The sequence below is a fragment of the Aquarana catesbeiana genome, linkage group LG01, assembly GCF_042186555.1.
Source record: "Aquarana catesbeiana isolate 2022-GZ linkage group LG01, ASM4218655v1, whole genome shotgun sequence".
Classification (NCBI taxonomy): domain Eukaryota; kingdom Metazoa; phylum Chordata; class Amphibia; order Anura; family Ranidae; genus Aquarana; species Aquarana catesbeiana.
The window spans coordinates 948,959,037-948,980,959 of NC_133324.1; the positions used below are offsets into that span (position 1 = coordinate 948,959,037).

Consider the following 21,923-nt stretch of genomic DNA (forward strand, 5'->3'; position numbering starts at 1 on the left):
AAAGGCCCATCGAAGCTCACCAAAGCCTCATCGAAGCCCCATCGAAGCACCAAGCAAAAACAAGGTGTAAACAGGACTGTAACCTAATCATTTTATTTAGTGACAGGGGCTTTGATTGGCGTTCAGAGAGCTTTAACAAAGCCTGTCCAAAGTCATGTTTTGAAGCAAGTGTAAACTAGCCCTAAAGCATATCCCAGCATTTATTTTTTATTTTAACTAAATTATAACTTATTTTAAATTTAACAAGTCTAATTACTCTCTGTGACATCACCAGACCAGTTCTTGCAGGGCCAGCTGCTGGGAACTCAGTCGTGATTGAGGTAAGCACACCCCCAGAACTACATCTCCCAAGAGCCCTTTCCCCACACACTGTTTGAACTAGCTCTTGGGACTTCAAGTCAAGGCAATGGCATTGTTTTGCTGGAAAGTAAACCACGGTATGGATCTGTTTTTCTGTTCTTGCATAAAACATGGGGAAATGGCTAAAACATGGGGAAACATGCATGCAATGCAGAGATATTCTCTTAGACAAACTTTAAATATGACATTGTGATTGAAAAAATAAAGATGACTGTTCAACCTTCAGTATCCTCTTTAGGTAGTTCTACAGACCTCCTAAACAAATTTGCCGCTAAAAAAGAGAAAAATAATATTAGTTTTGTCCTTTTTCCTTCAATCTCATATAGATTTCCCTACTTGTTCCCTATGTACCCGGTAAATTTCCCACTGTCACATGTCATGGAGACTGGACAATTATTGATCTTTCTAGATGTCTCCAAATCATTCCTTCACGAACATCAGATGCCAATTCTGAAATCAGTTGTCTTGATGTGGAATGTGGTTAAACACCTAGTCTTATCCCAGGGTCTCCCAGACAGTCTATCCATGTAGGATAACCCTTTATTATAACAACTTAATACAATTCCTGATACTGTTTTATGGTAATCCCATGGCATCGTAATCCTCTTAGATGTTTACCAGGGGAAAGTAATGCACTCCTTTATCTAGAGCAGTGCTCTCCAAACTGCGGCCCTTTGCTCGCTTTTCACCAGCCCTTGGAGTACTATTCCATCTACTGACACCAACAATTGGGCATGTGTTCTCCCACTGACACCGATGAAGGGTCACAATTCCTCCCAATGACACCAACAATGGGGCACAATTCTTCACAGTGACACCAACAATGGGGTACTATTTCTCCCACTGACACCAACAATTGGGCATATGTCCTCCCACTGACACCAACAATTGGGCATATGTCCTCCTACTGACACCAACAATTGGGCATATGTCCTCCTACTGACACTGACCCAGTACATATACCTGGGGAGGATTTGTGTCTGGGAAACATGCTGTGTCTGCTGTAGCTGTTACAGCTTACGGTTTGGTGAGTGTGCCTGAAGAAATCAGCTGATGAAGGCTTTTTGGTAGGGAACATCACAGGGCACAGAGCAATGGCGCCAACTTTAAGAACATGTGACAGGCCCCTTGGGAGTGTACAATCACATACCTGATGATGTCATTTTCTTAAACCAACCAACCAGCTTTAGTGGTGCTGCATCTGTACATTAAAGAAAAGCTTCATAAACATAAAGAAGGACCATGCTTTATAGCACCATTTATGTAAAGTCAATATCTGTTTTTCAGTAGAAAGTTTCTTAACCACTTAAAAGGGTTACTAAACCCACAACAGTAAAATCAGTCTGTATATGCAGTAAAGCATGCTGGTTATATTTACTGTGGAGCCTAATCCTCTGTATTGTGTAATAAGGCTGTTTGATCCTGTGTGCACAGATCCTCCTCTTCTTCCACTGACTCCAGAACAGGTTCGGATAAGACAGAGCATTAGGAGTCAAGCTGTACATGCTCAGTATGGTGTGTATTGCTAGAGAGTTTTTTTTTCTTGGGAGGGTGCATAAGATTCGCATAGGGCCAATCAGCACTGTCCAGACAGAGGGTCAGGGGTCCTGCATCCTGATAGGACAACTCAGTGCAGTATGAAAACTCCTCCTACAAGCTTAACCAGACACTGATAGAAGTCACAAGACTGCTATATATATATATATATATATATATATATATATATATATAAAAAAGGTATTTAGCAGTTTATATTTACTAAAATAATTGTATTTCCATGTTCTGTGTACTGTGGGAGACCAGATATAGTGACTGCAGGATCCTGGGCTTAGTAACACTTTAAGTACCAAGCCGTTTTTCTGACATTTGTTGTTAAGTAAAAATCTGTATTTTAAGCAAGAAAATTACTTTGAACCCCCAAACATTATATACTTTTTTTTAGCATAGAGAATAAAATGGCAGTTGTCGCAATTTAAGTCACACGGTTTGTGCACAGCAGTTTTTCAAGCACATTTTGTCATGAATGGTGGCAAACTACGGCACTTAAAAATCTCCATAGGCAACGCTTTAAACATTTCTACAGGTTACCAGTTTGGAGTTACAGAGGAGGTCTAGTGCTAAAATTATTGCCCTCGCTCAGACATTTGCGGTGATACCTCACATGTGTGCTTTGAGCACTGTTTACATACGTGGGTGTGACCTATGCGTGCGTTCACTACTGCGCACGAACACGGGGGCAGTTTAAAAAGAAAAGTATTATTACTTCTTTACATTGTTTTCATTTTTATACTGTCCCTTTAATTTTTGGTTTATTTTTTTTGATCACTTTTTAATGTAAAACGTCCCTTGCGATAACAATACAGCAAGACAGATCCTCTTTATGGAGGGATCTGGAGTCTAAAAGACCCCAAATCTCTCCTTTACCTTTATAAAAAAAAAAAAAAAATGTAATCTTTTGCTTTATGAAAAGTAAAAAAAAAAAAAATCATGTTTACATGGCCCGAGAACCAAACATGAGGTCGTGTCGTTGCTCTAGTCCTCCAAGGGCATAGAGATGAGCGGTGGCCATTTCGCCCTCACTTATCTCTATGCGAAAAGACTGCCAACTTCAGATGGTTCCCGGGCTCATCAATTGGTAATGCAACTTCTCCCGGCACTTCTAAAAATTATCCCATGGCGAATCGGAAGGGATCACTTTTATCTGAAAGCCGGCTGCCTCCAGGAAAAGAAAATACCAGGTTATGGTATCTAGCTGCTGACATAACCCTGGTATTTAACATCAAAGTAATGACGTATATTCCCAGTCAGAAAGTGGTCCTGTAACTTCCTGTTACAGGCTGACAACACTTAGCCACTGCCTTGTAATTAGCAGAAACATTGTCAGCCTGTTGTGTGAGCTCCTTCAGCCCCGATTCACACTTATGTGAATTCTATACGGATCAAATGCGTTCCGGAAATGCATAGATTCGCATGTCGTTTAAAAAAACATTAGTTCCAATGAAGGCCGTTCGCATATATGCGGTGCAAATTTGATCCGGTTCAAAAAAAGGATCCTGTTTGCGACCCCCCCAAAAAAAAAACACCAGCCGACTGCAAGCTGACACAGGACTGGTCCCACAGTGAATGTAGCCACCCTCTCTTGCAGCAAATGTACACTGTTTATATATATATATATATATATATATATATATATATATATATATATATATATATATATATATATATATATATATATATATATATATATATATATATATATATATACACACACACACACACACACACACACACACACACACACACACACTTTTTATCTTACAAATACAAGAGAGAATTCCCAGAGCATGCTGAGTTTTCTAAAGTGACAGCTAGGGATGAGCCCGATGTTCGAGTTGAACATAAGTTCGACTCGAACATCAGGTGTTCGCCTGTTCACTAAATAGTGAACAATTTGGGGTGTTCGCGGCAAATTCGAGAGCCCCAGAACACCCTTTAAAAGTCTATGGGAGAAAACAAAAGTGCTGATTTTAAAGGCTAATATACAAGTTATTGTCATAAAAAGTGTTTGGGGACCTGGGTCCTGCCCCAGGGGACATGTATCAATGCAAAAAAAAAGTTTTAAAAACGACCTGAAGGGCCTGGTATGGAATTTGGGGGGACCCCCACGCAATTTTAAAAAAAAAATTTTAGTTCGGGGTTCCCCTTAATATTCATACCAGACCCAAAGGGCCTGGTAATGGACTGGGGGGATCCCATGCCATTTTTTTCAATGACTTCTTTTATCTGTATTGCCGGGACCGACAATTCATTATAGCCATGAGTACTTTTAAATGACTTTTTTTCCTTTAGAAATGTCATTTTGCTCTCGGACTGTTCTAAACACGGGAAAAATGCGCCACTTTACAGTCATACTATAGACACCCACCAGGTAAGAAATTTAAAAATTTTCACTATTATTGTTTCACTTGAAGCATTATTAAAATCACTGCTCCCGGAAAAACGGACGTTTTTAAAACATTTTTTTGCATTGAAACATGTCCCCTGGGGCAGGACCCGGGTCCCCAAACACTTTTTTTGACAATAACTTGACACACAGCAGAAGCAGCAAACACAATATATATGTGGCACTTACCAGGTATAGTCAGCTTTCTAATAGGACTTGCAAAGTTATCAGAAGAAGAACAGGACAAACCACTGAGGTGTAGGTCTACTGTAAGAAGGGATAGATGGTGAGAGATAAGAACCGATACAGACTCTCTATTTACATACTTGTAGATTTCTCACCATGACAGGCAAATGCTTTAATCAGAGCAGGAAGAACCACTCAAAGACCAGGCCTTTTTTCTGACATTTGTTGTTTACAAGTAAAAATGTGTATTTTTTGCTAGAAAATTACTTAGAACCCCAAAACATTATGTATATATATGTTTTTATTATTATTTTTTTTTTTTTTTTTTTTAGAGAGGGGTGCACCGGTCCTGGAGGTACTGCAATACCAGGTCGATGCGTGGAGTGGACAGAGCAAGCTCTTCTTCCATCTCTTTTTAGCAGAGACCCTAGAGAATAAAATGCAATATTTTATATCACATTGTATGTGAATTAAAAAAAAAAAAAAAACAATAGTTACCCCAATTCTTTGTATAATGTGTAAGATGACGTTATGCAGAGTAAATAGATACTGAACATGTTATGCTTTAAAATTGCGCTCGCTCGTGGAATGACGACAAAGTACGGTACTTAAAAATCTCCATAGGTGACGGTTTAAAAATGTTTACAGATTACCAGTTTAAAGTTACAGAGGAAGTCTAGTGCTAGAATTATTGCTCTCGCTCTAACGTTCGCTGCAATACCTCACATGTGTGGTTTGAACATCGTTTACATATGAAGGTGCAACTTACATATGCGTTCGCTTCTGCGCACAAGCACGGAGTAATGGGGCACGTTAAACTTTTTTTTTTCTTATTTATTTTACTTTTTAATTTTTTTATTTTCACACTGTCCCTTTAGTTTTTTTTATCACTTTTATTCCTATTACAAGGAATACAAGAAAGTTACAAGAGAGATCTGGGATGAAAAAGACTTAAAATCTCTCATTTACCCTTAAAAGGAAAAGAAGAAAAACATTTTTTGACACTTTGACCCTCTGCATACAACCCCCTTCCTCCACTGCCCTCATCTTCTCCCCCCTCCTTAAAAGCTCCACCATCTGTCATATGTCTTACTTTTGTTGCAATATTAAGCTGAAACACCTATCCGGCGGTAGTACCTCCCAGCATACTATACTATACTACAGTCACTTGCAAGGGAGATCATGCAGTAGGAGCATCAACAACTGATCACCAGGGAAAAAAATGAAGACAACAGAGGGTGCAGCCTAGGGTGCAGCCTACCATGCACCCTCTCCTGCCCATGACTGCACTGAACCCTGGGCACCTGTTCTGTATCTCCCTTGTCCCTGTCCGGCACTCAGTGGGATCTGCGCAGGAGATCTGACCTGTGGGAGCTATTGGGAGATAAGCTATCACTTGTAAACGCAGAAGCTGGACTTCAGTCCAAGTGATAGTAGTGAGCAGGGAGCAGAAGACCTGAGCCAGAGGTGGTGGAATTGAGTTCCCCCTAGTTCCTGCTGAAAAAAAAAGCCCTGCTCAACCCAGGCTGGATTCCAAACATGTCTGCCTTTGTTTATCTCTATTACATGGTGGATGGATGGCGTTAGTATTTTACACAATGAGGATAAAGATATTTGTGCTTCCATTTTGGCTCACACGATGGGACAGGTACACTTCTGGCAAGATCAACTAGTGTTTTCTATACTTGCTGACAATGTTCCTTGCTGGGAAAAAAAAGAAAATGAATGCAGCCACCACATCTAAGAACTGGTGTAGGCAGGCTGAAATAGTGGGATAGGTGCTGTCCCGGCCAGGAGGGTAGGATGGAGTGTGATTGGTTGGTGTTCAGGAAGTGCCTGGTGGTCTGATACGAGAGAACGCCCCAGAGATGTAGTTGTGGAGGGTTCGGGGATTATACCCCATGGAGAGCCCATGGAAGACGGAGAATGAGACCTGTGAGGAGCAGAAGGAGACCATCTAACATCATTAGGATGTAAAGTTATCTGAGCATGCCTACAAATGACTTACATCTGCATGAGAGTGCCTCTGAAAGACTGTAAAGACCCACCACAATGGGGCAAGTGCCAGACCGACCGGCAAACAGCGTCTGATGCCGCCCCCCCCCAAAAAAAAACCCCAGCCGCCACTGGACAAAACCCTGAATGGCAGGGTTTTGTCCCTTATGTGGTCGGATACAAGTTTTATTCATGCACTGATTCTTACATGCTATGTGAGTGTTTATAACCCTATTTTATATTGAATAAATATCTTAGGCCACCTTTACACTGAGGTGCTTTTCAGGCGTTTTAGCGCTAAAAACCCCAGTGTGAAAGCCTGAGTGCTTTCACACTGGGGAGGTGCGCTTGCAGGACAGGAAAAAAAGTCCTGCAAGCAGCATCTTTGGGGCGCTTTAGGAGCGGTGAATACATCACTCCTAAAACACCCCTGCCATTGAAATCAATGGCCAGCCCTGCCGAAGCGCCTGCAAAGCGACGGTAAAGCATGCAAAGCACTGCTAAAACTAGCGGCGCTTTACCGCTAACATGGCCAACGCCTCATTGTGAAAGTACTCTAAAGCCCTGTACACACGGTCGGACATTGATCGGACATTCCGACAACAAAATCCATGGATTTTTTCCGACGGATGTTGGTTCAAACTTGTCTTGCATACACACGGTCACACAAAGTTGTCAGAAAATCCGATCATTCTGAACGTGGTGACGTAAAACACGTACGTCTGGACTATAAACGAGGCAGAAGCCAATAGCTTTCATCTCTTAATTTATTCTGAGCATCCGTGGCACTTTGTCCGTCGGATTTGTGTAGTCACGATCAGAATTTCTGACAACTGATTTTTTTGTCGGAAATTTTTATAGCAAGCTCTCAAACTTTGTGTGTCGGAAATTCCAATGGAAAATGTGTGATGGAGCCCACACACGGTCGGAATTTCTGACAACAAGGTCCTATCACACATTTTCCGTCGGACAATCCGACCGTGTGTACGGGGCATTAGTGAACACTATGAGAGTTCCTTTGTCTTTAGATTTACTATTTTTATGGGAACTGGAAAATATATGCGCTTCTGACCTCTTTTCTAATGTGAGGTCTTTCACAGAAGGTAAGCGGTTTGAAGATTGCACAGTGGGGGGTTTTTGTAACAAGAACTAGACATGTGCACTGCCGAAAAATGTGTTTGTTTTATTTGTTTTTTTTTGGGGGGGGGGTTCGTTTTTTGGGTCATTCGTTATGATTGCAATTCGTAAATTCAAAAGTTCAAAAATTTGTAAATTCGAAATTTCGTAAAATTCGAAGATTCGTAAATGTGAAAATCCGAAAATAAGAATGAAAATCCAAAAATTCTAAATAATAACTAACTATTCAATTATAGGTATTGGAATTTCCTTTCAAATTCGGCTGTTAGTGAAGATAACGAATACGAATTTATCCAAAGTTACAAATTATCCGAAAAACCAAATGCCACATCTAAATAAATGGAACAGAACAAATTAATAATAAAAACGTTTTTTATTATTATTTATTATTATTAATTTGTTATGTTCCATTCATTTAGATACAGCATTCTTTATTTCTGATAATTCGGAAGTTCGGATAAATTCGTATTCGTTACGTTCACTAACAGCCAAATTTGAAAGGAAATTCCAATACCTATAATTTAATAGTTAGTTAATATTTCAAATTTTCAAATTTTTCGAAATTCCTTAACCACTTACCGACCGGCTCCTGTACATATACGTCGGCAGTTTAAAGATGGATATCTCGGTAACGACAGCAGCTGCTGCCACAACCGAGGTATCCATCTTTTTAGGAGCCAGTCGTGTTTACGATAATGGTGGTCTCTGCGGCTGATTCGCTGCGAGATCACCGTTATCGGTGGCGGGAGAGGTGCCACCCCCTCCCACTGCTCTCCCTCCGCCACTTACCGGAGCCGTCGGTAGCAGCGGAGGCGATCGGGACCTGTCATGTCTGTGGTATGGAGACGAGTGAGGGAAAGATGGCCCCCACCCATTTACATATCATAGGAGGGCGGAAGCGACGTCATAATGTCAGCTCCGCCCATACGTCCTAAAGGGCCATTTTTTTGTTGTCATTTTTTTTCAAATGACAAAATTTTATTTTTTTTTGCATTTAAGTCCAAATATGAGATCTGAGGACTTTTTGACCCCAGATCTCATATTTAAGAGGTCCTGTCATGCTATTTTTCTATTACAAGAGATGTTTACATTCCTTGTAACAGGAATAAAAGTGATCCAAATTTTTTTTTTTTTTTTAAAACAGTGAAAAAAATAAATAAAATAAAGTAAAATAAATAAGATAAAAAATGTTTTTTTTTTTTAACCGCCTGCCGACCGCCGGCCGTCAATTGACGGCCAGGCGGCGCAGCTCTCGTTGCGGGTGGGCGTCATATGATGTCCTCGCTTTCCTAGGCCACCAGGGGGCGCGCGCGCGCCGCCGCCGGCGATCGTGCGCGCCCGCCGTGTCACTAGGCACTAGTGTTAACCCCTTCACTGCCTGTCACATTTATACAGTAATCAATGCATTTTTATAGCACGGATCGCTGTATAAATGTGAATGGTCCCAAATATGTGTCAAAAGTGTCCGATGTGTCCGCCGCAATATCGCAGTCACGATAAAAATTGCAGATCGCCGCCATTACTAGTAAAAAAATAAAAAAAAATTAAAATGTTATAAAACTATCCCCTATTTTGTAGACGCTATACCTTTTGCGCAAACCAATCTATATACGCTTATTGCGATTTTTTTTTAACCAAAAATATGTACAAGAATACATATCGGCCTAAACTGAGAAAAAATTTGTTTTAAAGAAAAAAAAATTGGATATTTATTATCGCAAAAGGTAAAAATTATTGTGTTTTTTTTAAAACTTGTCACTCTTCTTTTGTTTATAGCGCAAAAAATAAAAACCGCAGAGGTGATCAAATACCACCAAAAGAAAGCTCTATTTGTGGGGAAAAAATGATAACAATTTCATTTGAGTACAGTGTTGTATGACCACGCAATTGTCATTCAAAATGCGACAGCGCTGAAAGCTTAAAAATGGCTTGGGCAGGAAGGGGGCGAAAATGCCCAGTATTGAGGTGGTTAAAGCTCCCCGTCCTGGCGAGCTCGCGCGCAGAAGCGAACGCATACATGAGTAGTGCCCGCATATGAAAACGGTGGTCAAACCACACATGTGAGGTATTGCCGCAATCGTTAGAGCGAGAGCAATAATTCTAGCCCTAGACCTCCTCTGTAACTCAAAATATGCAACCTGTAGAATTTTTTAAATGTCGCCTATGAAGCGTGACATGTTGGATATCAATTTACTCTGCGTAACATTATCTTTAACAATATAAAAAAAAATTGGGCTAACTTTACTGTTGTCTTATTTTTTTAATTCAAAAATGATTTTTTTCCAAAAAAAGTGCGTTTGTAAGACCGCTGCGCAAATACGGTGGGAAAAAAAGTATTGCAATGACTGCCATTTTATTCTCTAGGGTGTTAGAAAAAAACAATATGTAATGTTTGGGGGTTCTAAGTAATTTTCTAGCAAAAAAAAACTGTTTTCAACTTGTAAACAACAAATCTCAAAACGAGGCTAGACCTTAAGTGGAAAACTAATTCGGACCAAAACGAATTGCACATATCAAACAAGAACTGTCACCATTATTTTGCACTTGGAAGGGGACTTGAATATACTATGTTATTAACCCACATTGGTTTGGATGCAATTTCACTGACTATTAGGTCTGCTGGATTTCACATTTTTGCTAATCTGCACTTTTGTCCATTTATTATTGTGTTTGTCACATGATGTATGTTAGTCAAATGTATTGATGTATTTATTTTTTACATTCTGATTAATCTAATTATTAGAGGGCAGTGCTGCCCTTTTTGGTTATTGGAAAGATCTGCCATAGTCACAGCTGTTAATGAACTAAAGTGGAAGTAACAATTTTGTGGCTTCCCCATGATGGGGCATGCATTTATTCTCTTCCGTATAGCGGCATTGAAATGTGAAAAATACATACATTCAATCGGGATTTGCCTGCGCACAGGAGGAGCCCCCACACATGTCTTGGTGTCCTTGTTGACGGCTACATAGGCTGTGAGAGAGGAGACAACACCAGACTGCAGACTGGTCTCCAAGATCTTCTTCTTTACTTCTTCAGATGGTGACTCTTGTCCATGTTCCAGTTCAGAAATCAGAGCTTTGGCTGCCAGTCTGTGGATGGTGGGCCTGAAAAAGGATAAATAATATGCAATAGTGCTTAAAGTGGTTGTAAAACTTCAGGTTTTTTTTTTTTTATAAAAATAACAAACATGTCTATACTTACCTGCTCTGCTTAGAGATTTTGCACAGAGCAGCCCTGATCCTCTTCTTCCGGGGTCCCCCACAGGCTGCTCCTCTTCATCAGCTGCCCCCATTAAAAGCTGCTTTCCAGGAGGCAACCATGCTGGCTTGCTCCATTGACACAGACAGAAGGACTCAACCCCGCCCCCCCCCCCACGTCACCGGATTTGATTGACAGCAGCGGGAGCTAATCGCTTCCGCTGCTATCAATCTTTCCAGTGAGGAGAGAGATAGCGGCAGGAGCCACTGCACATCGCTGGATTGGATCGGGCTCAGATAAGGAAAAGGGAAGGGCCGGGGGGGGGGGGGGGAGCTTCACAACCACTTTAAGGTCCAATTATCTGCCCAAAGACCAGATGCTGGTCCAGCTGGTAATTGTAAAAACCATATGAAAGATAGTGAATGGTTGCACTCCAGTGAAATCAACTTCCTTATTGTAGCATGTCTATCAATGCAGATACAATACAGCAGGATAGGTGAGACTTCTGATGCATTTCACGCTACCAAGAATTTACCCATAGATTTTATGAGCAAGTACTTGGTAGTGTGAAATGCATCAGCATTCTCATCTCTCCTGCTGAGCAAAGCAAACAGGTACTTGCAGTTTAGCTGACAGATAGTTCAGGTAATAAGGCATACAAAAAAGGTGTCCACTACCCCCACCTATAACTGGCCATTGCAGCAAGTAGCATTGGAACATATGATATAAACAAGACCAAGGATAAATCCAAGGAACGATCAAAGCTTACTCACCGACCAGCCTGCTGACAACTGAATCAACCTTTCTAACAGTATGCGTTAAAACAGGGGTTTAGTCTGCACAAATTTTCAAATACATGCTTAAGCCACAGAGCCTCATCACGGCACCCTGGTATCTGTGGTCCTATCACTAGCTTATGAGTGACTCCAGAATGGAAGCACATGCATTCTGATGGATAGGTGAAGGGCAGGTGGACTGAAGGGAGACCACCCCTTCTTAAAAGGTACAGGGGCACACTGAACACCCAGAAAATCGCACAATGGCTGCAAAGGTGTCAGTGTGTTGCCTGACCAATATAACAGTAATACAAAAAAGGTGTCCACTACCCCCACCTATAACTGGCAATTGAGTGAATGGTTGCAACTTCTTTATTGTAACATGTCCATCAACGCAGATACAATACAGCAGGATAGGTGAGATTTCTGATGCATCTCACACTACCAAGCATTTACCCATAGAGTCTATGAGCAAGTACTTGATATCGGGAAATGTATCAGCATTCTCATTTCTCCTGTTGTATTGTATTTGCTTTGATGGACATGCTACAATAAAGACGTTGATTTTACCAGACTGCAGTCTTCTACCATCTTTAACCTGAAAAAGGATAGACAGTGCATAAGAAGACCAGTACTGTGCCAGTCTATGGATGGTGGGTGAGAGAATATAGACAGTGCATAAGGAGACCTGTAACCAGTACTATGCCAGTCTATGGATGGTGGATACGGTGAGATAGACAGTGCATAAGGAGATCAGTACTATGCCAGTCTATGGATGGTGGATAAGTGAAGATAGACAGTGCATGAGGAGACCAGTACTATGCCAGTCTACGGATGGTGGGTGAGAGAAGATAGACAGTGAATAAGGAGGCCAGTACATGTATGGTGGATGAGAGAAGATAGATAGTGACTAAGGAGACAAGTAGTATGCCAGTCTATGGATGGTGAAAGAGAGAAGATAGACAGTGTATAAGGAGACTATTTCTATGCCAGTCTATGGATGGTGGCTGAGAGAAGATAGACGGTGCATAAGGAGACCAGTACTATGCCAGTCTATGAATGGTGGATGAGAGAAGATAGATGGTGCATAAGAAGACCAGTATTATGCCAGTGTAGGGATGGTGGGTGAGAGAAGGTAAACAGTGAATAAAGAAATCAGTACTATGCTGGTCTATGGATGGTGGATGAGAGATTATAGACGGTGCATAAGAAGACCAGTACTATGCCAGTGTAGGGATGGTGGGTGAGAGAAGGTAAACAGTGAATAAAGAAATCAGTACTATGCTGGTCTATGGATGGTGGGTGAGAGAAGATAGACAGTGCATGAGGAGAAAAGAGCTCTACTTGTCTGTGGATGGTGAGTGGGAGAAGGTAGACAGAGCATGAGGAAACCAGAGCTTTGCCTAGTAATGGATGGATGGCAGTTGGGAGATATTTGTTTAGAGCATAAGGAATTTATAGTTTTGCCAGTCTGCAAAGCATGAGAGAAGATAGACAGTGCATGAGGAGACCAAAGCTCTGCCAGTCTGCTGGTGGAGACCAGTCCATTAGGGGGACCCGGGTGCCTCCCTCTCTATCCACGGCCTCCACCCCCTATTCATGCATCCGGCCTCTTTCAGGACTGCGGGTGCATGAATTACAGCAGCTGTTTTTTTTTTTTTAAGCAGCTGATTAGAGCCAGAGGCTCTAATAGGCTTCAAAATAGGATGGGCTCTGGCCGCAGAGCATTGCACTACAGGCCCACCCAGGTGTTACAATAGCGAATGAATATTTGCTATTGAACCACTGATCCTCAATCTGGCCAATCAGAAGCAGGTCTTAGACCTATTTTCCGATTGGCTGAAAAGAGAAGAGTCCCGATTGGCCGTTAAGGAGGAGGGAGGAAACGGAAGCCACCGCCGCCATGATGCCCGTGGAGAGCAAGGAAAGCCGCCGCCGCCAAGCAGGGGAAGCCGCCGGTGAAGCCCAGGAGAAATGCTGCCCTCCATAGATGGGGTAAGTGCTCCAGACCCGAGCCCCCAAAAAAAAAATTACCACCGGCCGCTACTGGTGGTGACCCTAAAAAGATAATCCTGGAAATGTTTCTCATTGAAGTAGGATGATTCACACTAAATAATGACCTTTCAATAATCTGCATGTCCAGCAGAAAACGAAGGCTGTTCTTTATAATTTCTTCATTAAACTTGTACTGCAGACAGACCTCACCTTCAGCTTCATTCTCCACCTAGGAAAGAATAAATACAAATAAAATGTAAATCACAAAATCTCTTAACGCTTTAATATAGTTAGTAACAGATAGCTGCAACAAACTTTCAAGGCCAATTCTTGCTTTCATCAAGAGTACCTCTATAGGATTACAGTGGGAAGGCGCCACCGACACCCAAAGGCCAATTTTTACGCACCCATTACTTCTATACAAAGTCAAAGTGACACCAGAATGTATCCAAAAAATCTTTAATCTTCTTCCCCGTGCACTACATCGGGGCCTCATCATACACATTGGCTCGCCAGCTGTTGCTGAGCAAAATAAAGGCAGCTTGCAGGGAAAATGTCATTTTTTTGGCTTTATAAATGCAATTATTGCTGAAGCAGATTCTAGACATGGTGCAGATCTGCCACTTTACAGGTAGACCAAGGGACCCCCCAGGCACTATATTGGAAGGAATTTTTCATTTTTAGGCTTTCACTTTAAAAATAAAAAAATCAGTGCTCATTTAAAAATTAAGTTTTTTACAAACTTTTTTTTAATTGATACATGTCCCCCAGGGCAGGACCCGGACCCCTATAACCATTGTATGCCCAATTAGTTGCATATAACCTTCAAAATAGGCACTTTTGATTTTTGATGTTCGGGTCCCATTGACTTTAATGGGGTTCGTTATTCGGGTTCAAACTTTCGTGGTGTTCGGAAGTTCTGGTGCGACCCGAACAGGGATCTGTTCGGCCCATCCCTACTCACCATAATGCAGAATCAATGGGAGCCCTTGGCATGTCACTTGGCACATCTCCTGCCACCAGATGCAGCTTGTCACTTCCCACCGTCGCCTGTCACCAGATGATCGTTTGCCTCGTCACCTGCCACTATTTGCAGATTGTCACTTGCCATGCCTGCCAGTGCCACCAAATGTGCATCGTCGCTGCATTGGTGGCAGGCTGGCAGCACTGGTCCATTTAGCAGAGGCAGGTGCAGCTGTCGGTTCTGAGTGAGGGCAGGAGAGTTGTGATGCGGGGCGGGCGGAGAGAGATTATGTGATCTCTGGTCATCCGCCCGCTCCATTCTTCTCCCTTCCGCCTGCCTGGCTCTCTTATAAAGCCCGCCCACCTGCCGCACCTGCTGCCCGGCTGCAGAGAGGCCATGGCCCGCTGGTTAGGTAGGGATCCCTGCGGCAAGAGACTCGGGGCTATGGGCCCCAAATTCAGGGCTCTAGCCTCAATAGCCACCCCTTAGCGACGCCACTGGTATATTGTATGTGCTAAATGTTCTTTTCCACAGTGGGAGAGTTATCCAAGGATGACTGACTGCACCTAGATTTTCGGGAAAGAGGTCCAAGTGTTGATGCAGAAAATGAACCTTTAGTGACATGATGCACATCGTGGTCTTGTATGCTATAAGAAGTTTGACAACCAGGGGTTCTGTAGTTGCCAAAACATCTTTGAATGCTTTCCAGGCGATTTTCTCTGGCGCCACTAAGAGATCCTCAAACCACTAGTCATTGATGATGTATGTACCGTATCCGTTCACCAACAAAGATGCCTTCCTTAATCTTGGCATGAGTTTGGAAACACCTGCCTCAAATAACGAAAGCCTTCACCTTCGCCTTGTTCCTCACATTCACAACATTGTTCATCAGTCCAAGTTTTATGTGAAGCAGAGGCAAACACACATGAGTCAGTAAACAGGCTGTGCAGCTCTTTTTTTTTTCTTTTTTATATGTTTGGGTAGAACTTGGATAGGGTGAGCCTAGGGATACTCCAGTAACTGTAAACTTAAAAATTAGGACTCTAACTTTGCTCTAATGCCGCGTACACACGAGCGGACTTTCCGTCAGAATAGACTCCGATGGTCTTTCCGACCGAGTTACGACAGAGTTCCGCTGAAACGGACTTGCACGATAGGAACTGACTCCGTCGTAAAAATTTGAAACATGTTCTATTTCTAGGTCTGTCAGAATTTTCAAAAGAAAAGGTCCGATGAAGCCCACACACGATCGGAATGTCCGACGGAATGGTTCCATCTGACCTTTTCTGCCGGAAAGTCTGGTCGTGTGTACGCGGCATAAGACTTCAGGGTGAGGGCACCCCCTTTGAAGTGTATAGATGAACAGTACTAAACAGGGAGTCCTCAAGAGGAATACAGTCCTGAGTGTAAAAGTAGTAACTGCTGATCTCTTAGAAAAGCCAAAGAAAGTCTTTAGGTCCAGAAGGCTGGAACTCACTGTTTCCTGATCACTGAGCAGCCATGTGCAAAGTCAGTCAACTTCTGTACTCCAGCAGCCTGTGTCCTGGACCCTTAGGAGGCTTTCTGTGAATGCTCCAGGAGGATAGAACAGAGGTCCCCCAGCCAAACAGTAGCTGGGACCCAATGTAAGAAACTTGCAGTTCCAGGCAGATTTCCCAGGGATGCCACAGCCCTCAGGCTGGGTCTTACTACCCAAGGAACAAAAGACCTCTGCTCTGGGTTCCAGCCTATTTATACCCCCCTCAGCCCTCTGCTGGTCACCTGTCATATTGACCAGGGATTAGCTGGGGAGATATTAACAAGCTGGCTGGGATCATGATTCTCCCACCGACTATGTCCCAGGGTCCACTGGGAGACAGGGGAAGTAATTGGTAATGGAGACCATATCAACAGAGCCCAGAGAGGACCTAACTAATCAATTGATGCCTCTAGGAAGGTCAAAAACAAAATTTCAACAACAGTAGCTGCATGGGGCGCTATATATACTGTATATATATATAGATATATAGATATATAGATATATATCTATATATAGATATATATGGGACAGGTTGAACTAGCAGCAGTAATTATTAAGCAGCAGCCTTGTCACACCACAGCAGAGAGAGCGAGAGAGAGATAACCTTAAAGAGGAGCTCCAGGCTCCTTCAGATAAAAAAAAGTCACTAAATACTGTAGCTGCTGACTTTTAACCCGAGCCGATTCTTTAATCGGCTTCAGGTGCAGGCGCCGGCATCTCTAGTAAGGGAAATAGGAAGTGAAGCCCTGCAGCTTCACAACCTGTGTCCTACTGCACATACGCAAGTTGAGCTGCACCTTATGAATGGTCCTGCAGTCTTCTGGGACTTGTAATGTGTCCCAGAAGACTGGCGATCTGAGTGGAAGTGAGAGCCGGTACCTGTTAAAAGCAGGTACCCGCTCCCCCCCAAAAAGTGCCAAATGTGGCAGTGGAGTTGGGGAGGGTGCAAACAAGTGGAGCTTCCCTTCTGGGTGCAGCTATATAAGAAGCCTGTGCAAGGCTGAGACTAATGAGGTCCGACTACCAGACAAGATGTGGACCTAGCAATGGAGGCTTCATCCCTACCAAAGCTCAATAAGGCCTCTGGGCTCTAGGACCAAGAACAGGATGTATTGAGATTTGAAAAAAACAAAAAGTTTATTTTCTCCATATCCGCCACAAACCCTGGAGCCCCTCACAATGTATACAGTGGGGAAAATAAATATTTGATCCCCTGCAGATTTCGTAAGTTTGTACACTTACAAAGAAATGAAGGGTCTATAATTTTTATTTCAAGTGTATTTTAAAGCAGAACTCCGGGATTTTCAAAAATCCCCCATTAGTACACCCCCCAACACAAAACACTAAACAGTTATTACATTTGTGAAATTTCTTACTGTTTAAGAGAAATCTCCTGATTGAATTTTCAGGAAGTCAGCTCTGTGATTCAAAAAATGCAGCCTGTATTCTGGCAGGGAGGATCTCTGAACAGAACAGTGATTACATCACATCCTCTTCTCTCTCTCTCTAAACTGTAATCTGACTACATTTCCCATGAATCCTTGGAATTGCAATGAATGTGGGAGGTACACAAGGCTTGTACATGTAAATGTGAACAAGCCCACTTCAACATAAATCACACCCCTCATTCTGCAGCCAGCAAGCCATACTACTCAGTAACACACAGTATGATAGGTTACAGCCTTACAAATGCAAAGCATTTTAGTATGAATGCATATTAATATAATATAATATAATGCATTTAATAAATAAATTGAAATTAATTAAATTAATACATTTAATGCATTTAATATAAATGCAAACCAGTGCAACGTGTCAGTGTCCACCAGTGCCGCATGTCAGGGACCACCAGTGCCTCATGTTAGTGTCCACCATTGCCTCATTTCAGAGACCACCAGTGCCGCATGTCAGGGACCACCATTGCTGCATGTAAGGGACCACCAGTGCCGCATGTAAGGGACCACCAGTGCCGCATGTCAGGGACCACCATTGCTGCATGTAAGGGACCACCAGTGCCGCATGTAAGGGACCACCAGTGCCGCATGTAAGGGACCAGCACTCCCACCTGCATTGGAACAGTGCGCTGTCAATCACCATGCCGGCGGGCGGCGGGACATTACAGAGATCGGTATTTCACATACAATACAATACAATACTTCCCAACTGTCCCTGATTTTGAGGGATTGTCCCTGATTTGGAACAAAGTCCCTCTGTCCCTCATTCCTCCTGATTTGTCCCTCATTTTGGTCTGATCTATAAAGTTGTATATAAAATGCACTTTTTATCTATAAAAAAAGTGTTTCCCAGGGCTAAACCTTTCATCCAATGTCTAAATTGTTGCATTTGTAATTTCCAAAAGCCAATCTGAAGGAATAGTAGTGATAAAAAAAAAGCACTTAGTGGATTTAACCAATCATTTTTTGTACAATTCTCCTTTAAGAGGGCGTGGCAGGGGGTGTGTCCTATGCCTACATACTTTTGCTAATAGGTGTCCCTCATTCCCATCTCAGAAAGTTGGGAGGTATGCAATACCTCTCACGGCCCAAGATCCCCGCTTTGTCATCCCGGTGATATGTGATCCCACTCTGCACGGAGAGGGGGTGGACGACTGGCAGGGAGAAGAGGAAGAGGAGAGAGGAGAAGGAGGACACCTCCTCCATGGGCGGCACAGACCGGGGGGCTGTGAGACCCCCTCCATAGAACTCCCTGCTCGCTTTACAGAGAACTACAAGGGGGAGTGTCAGACCGCTGGCTTAGGATATGGGAGAAATAGCAGCCAGCGGTCTTACAAACAAGATGTAACTGGGCAATAATGTTTTTTTTAGCAAGATCAACAGCCTATTACAGAGGAACTACAGAGCTCAGAAGAACATGGGTGACATAGTTGGTGAAGGTAGGAGATCAGCAACAAGGACATGGAAAAAAGTTTTTGCCCGGAGTTCTGCTTTAAATGACAGAGACAGAATATCAACCAAATTTCCAAAAAAACACACAATACAAATGCTATAAATTGAGTTGCAGTTCAGTGAGTAAAATAAGTATTTGATCCCCAAGTAAAACATGACTTGGTACTTGGTGGAGAAACCCTTGTTGGTAAGTACAGATGTAAGACGTTTCTTGTAGTTGGTGACCAGGTTGGCACACATCTCAGGAGGGATTTTGGTCCACTCTTCTTTACAGATCTTCTCTAAATCCTTGTCTTGGCTGTCTTGGCAACTGGAAGTTTCAGCTCCCTCCATAAATTTTCTATAGGATTAAGGTCTGGAGACTGGCTTGGCCACTCCATGACCTTAATGTGCTTCTTCTTGAGCCACTCCTTTATTGCCTTGGCAGTATACTTTGAGACATTGTTATGCTGGAAGACCCATCCATGACCCATCTTCAGTGTTTTGGCTGAGGGAAGAAGGTTCTCATCCAAGATTTTACAATACATGGCCCCCCTCCATTGGCCCCTCAACGTGGCAATGTCGGCCTGTACATTTAGCAGAGAAACAGCCCCAAAGAATCATGTTTCCACCTCCGTGCTTGACTGTAGGGATGGTGTTCTTAGGGTCCTAATAAGCATTTTTCTACCTCCAAACACGTTGGGTTGAGTTAACGCCAAAGAGCTCAATTTTTTTCTCATCTGACCACAGCACCTTCTCCCAATCCTTCTCTGAATCATTTAGATGTTCATTGGCAAACTTCAGACGGGCCTGTACATGTGTCTTCTTGAGGAGGAGGACCTTGGGGCACTGCAGAATTTCAATCCATGGTGGCGCACTGTGTTACCAATGGTTTGTTTGGTGACTGTGGTCCCCACTGCCTTGAGATCATTCATAAGCTCCTCCCTTGTAGTTCTAGGCTGATCCCTCACTTTTCCCATGATCATCCTTAACCCATGAGGTGAAATCTTGCAGGGAGCTCCAGACCGAGGGCGATTGATGGTTATTTTGTATTTTTTCCATTTGCAAATAATTGCTCCAATAGTTGTCTCCTTCTCACCAAGCTTCTTGCTGATGGTCTTGCAGCCCATTCTACCATTGTGCAGGTTTACAATCTTGTCCCTGTTGTCCTTTGACAGCTCTTTGGTCTTGTCCATGATGGTGAGGTTTGAATGGAAGAAAGAGATTCTGTGGACAGGTGTCTTATATACACATAACGAGTTGTCGTTAGGAGCACCTTCCTAAATTGACAGGACTAATCTGTGTACCACATGAGCACATACTGTAGCCAGTCTGTGGAGCCAGAATTAATGTTGGTTGGTAGGGGATCAAATACTTATTTCACTCACTGAAATGATAACAATTATAGACCCTTAAAGCAGAGTTCCACCCAAAAATGGAACTTCCGCTTTTCGGAACCCCCCCCCCCCCCCCCCAGTGTCACATCTGGAACCTTTAACGGGGGAGAGGGGAGCAGATACCTGTCTAATATAGGTATTTTCCTCCCACTTCTGGGCATAGATACCCGAGCCATCCGCGGGTATCTACGCCACTTCCCGTCCCCCCGCTGTCTTCTGGGAGACACACGGGTCCCAGGAGACAGCAGGGACCAGTGGGAACGTGCAGCGTGAGTCGCGCATGCGCAGTAGGGAACCAGAAAGTGAAGCCGCAAGGCTTCACTCCCTGATTCCCTTACTGAAGATGGCGGCGGCAGCACCCGAGAGCCAAGGGACAGATCGGCTTCGGGTGCTGACATCGCGGGCGCCCTGGACAGGTAAGTGTCCATATTTTAAAAGTCAGCAGCTGCAGTATTTGTAGCTGCTGACTTTAAAAAAAAAAAATCGTCGGAACTCCACTTTAATTTCTTTGCAAGTAGGCAAACTTACAAAATCTGCAGGGGATCAAATGATTATTGTCCCCACTGTAGGTGGTAAACCTAGGGGACACATATACACCATCCACAGCCAGTGCCTCACAATTAGTTTTAAATATATTTCATTGCTCCCGTTGTGACACTTGCTGTTTATGTTTTGTGGCTTGGGAAAATACAGCTTTAGCTTGCAGGTTTATTAAATTAAATTACACCTACCTGCACCTCAAACTCAAACCCATCACCACAGAAAACCCACCTACCCCAAATATAAGTTGTACACTTTCCCTCAGATTGGGTCAAGTTGTATATATTTGGTACTTCATTTTGTACCACCAGCAGAGCCTAGCTTGATCTAAAAATATTCCAGGTACAGTATAACTATCCAGTATCACTCAGCCTGTGCCCATCTACCCCAGTCCTGAGACTTGTTAATTTCTGACAGATATTCTGCCAGGTTCCCATTTGATAACAATTTTTGGCAGTCTTAAAGCTGAACTACCATACAAAACACAATGTTCCCTGGGCCACTGACCTTTCCCTTTAGCTGAGCGTAGACAATAGACCTTAGTCCCTGGAAGAAGCAAGTGGGGACTTGGGACAGGACGATGGCTTCCACACCAGAAGGAAGGGTCCATGTGAGAGAAACATCGTTCACAGAGGGCTGTAAGGAGTACTTGAGTGCCCGAAGCACCTTGAGAGGGGTATTAATAAAAAAGAAAACAGTAAGTTTACCAAAGCAGAACTTGAGACAAAAATAACAAGAACAAGATAAACACGAATAACCCATTAAAAGACAAAATAACAAAAATGATATCGACTTTCGATCCAGAGATTTCCCCCACAGTAATGGTTTTTTTTTTCCAATAAATGTTCTCTGTCTGATGCACAACAGGGTTCAACCCACATATTCTGAGCCCAGGACCCATCCCCAGCCAGTGACTGGACAGTAAAAGGAGAAGCAGCACAGTAATGTGTCACTCTTCTCTCTCCTTCTATCTGCATGTTTCTTGTCAGTACATGAACATAATGGTTCTATGTACTGCTTCTTCC

At 42.9% G+C, this 21,923-nt stretch overlaps 1 protein-coding gene and 1 pseudogene across 1 annotated transcript in view; both read right to left on the bottom strand.

Annotated features, from left to right (window-relative positions):
- LOC141121604 (von Willebrand factor A domain-containing protein 5A-like) overlaps positions 1-21,923 on the bottom strand; it is a 116,657-nt gene that overhangs the window by 18,758 nt on the left and 75,976 nt on the right. Inside the window, exons 12-17 of the mRNA XM_073611257.1 lie at positions 21,406-21,564; positions 13,719-13,822; positions 10,520-10,728; positions 4,493-4,570; positions 1,511-1,561; positions 581-631 (exon numbers count right to left, since the gene is read on the bottom strand). Of these exons, the coding sequence (XP_073467358.1) occupies positions 581-631; positions 1,511-1,561; positions 4,493-4,570; positions 10,520-10,728; positions 13,719-13,822; positions 21,406-21,564 (652 nt within the window). The remainder of the gene's footprint in view (positions 1-580; positions 632-1,510; positions 1,562-4,492; positions 4,571-10,519; positions 10,729-13,718; positions 13,823-21,405; positions 21,565-21,923) is intronic.
- LOC141124438 (U2 spliceosomal RNA) lies at positions 4,823-4,981 on the bottom strand (annotated as a pseudogene).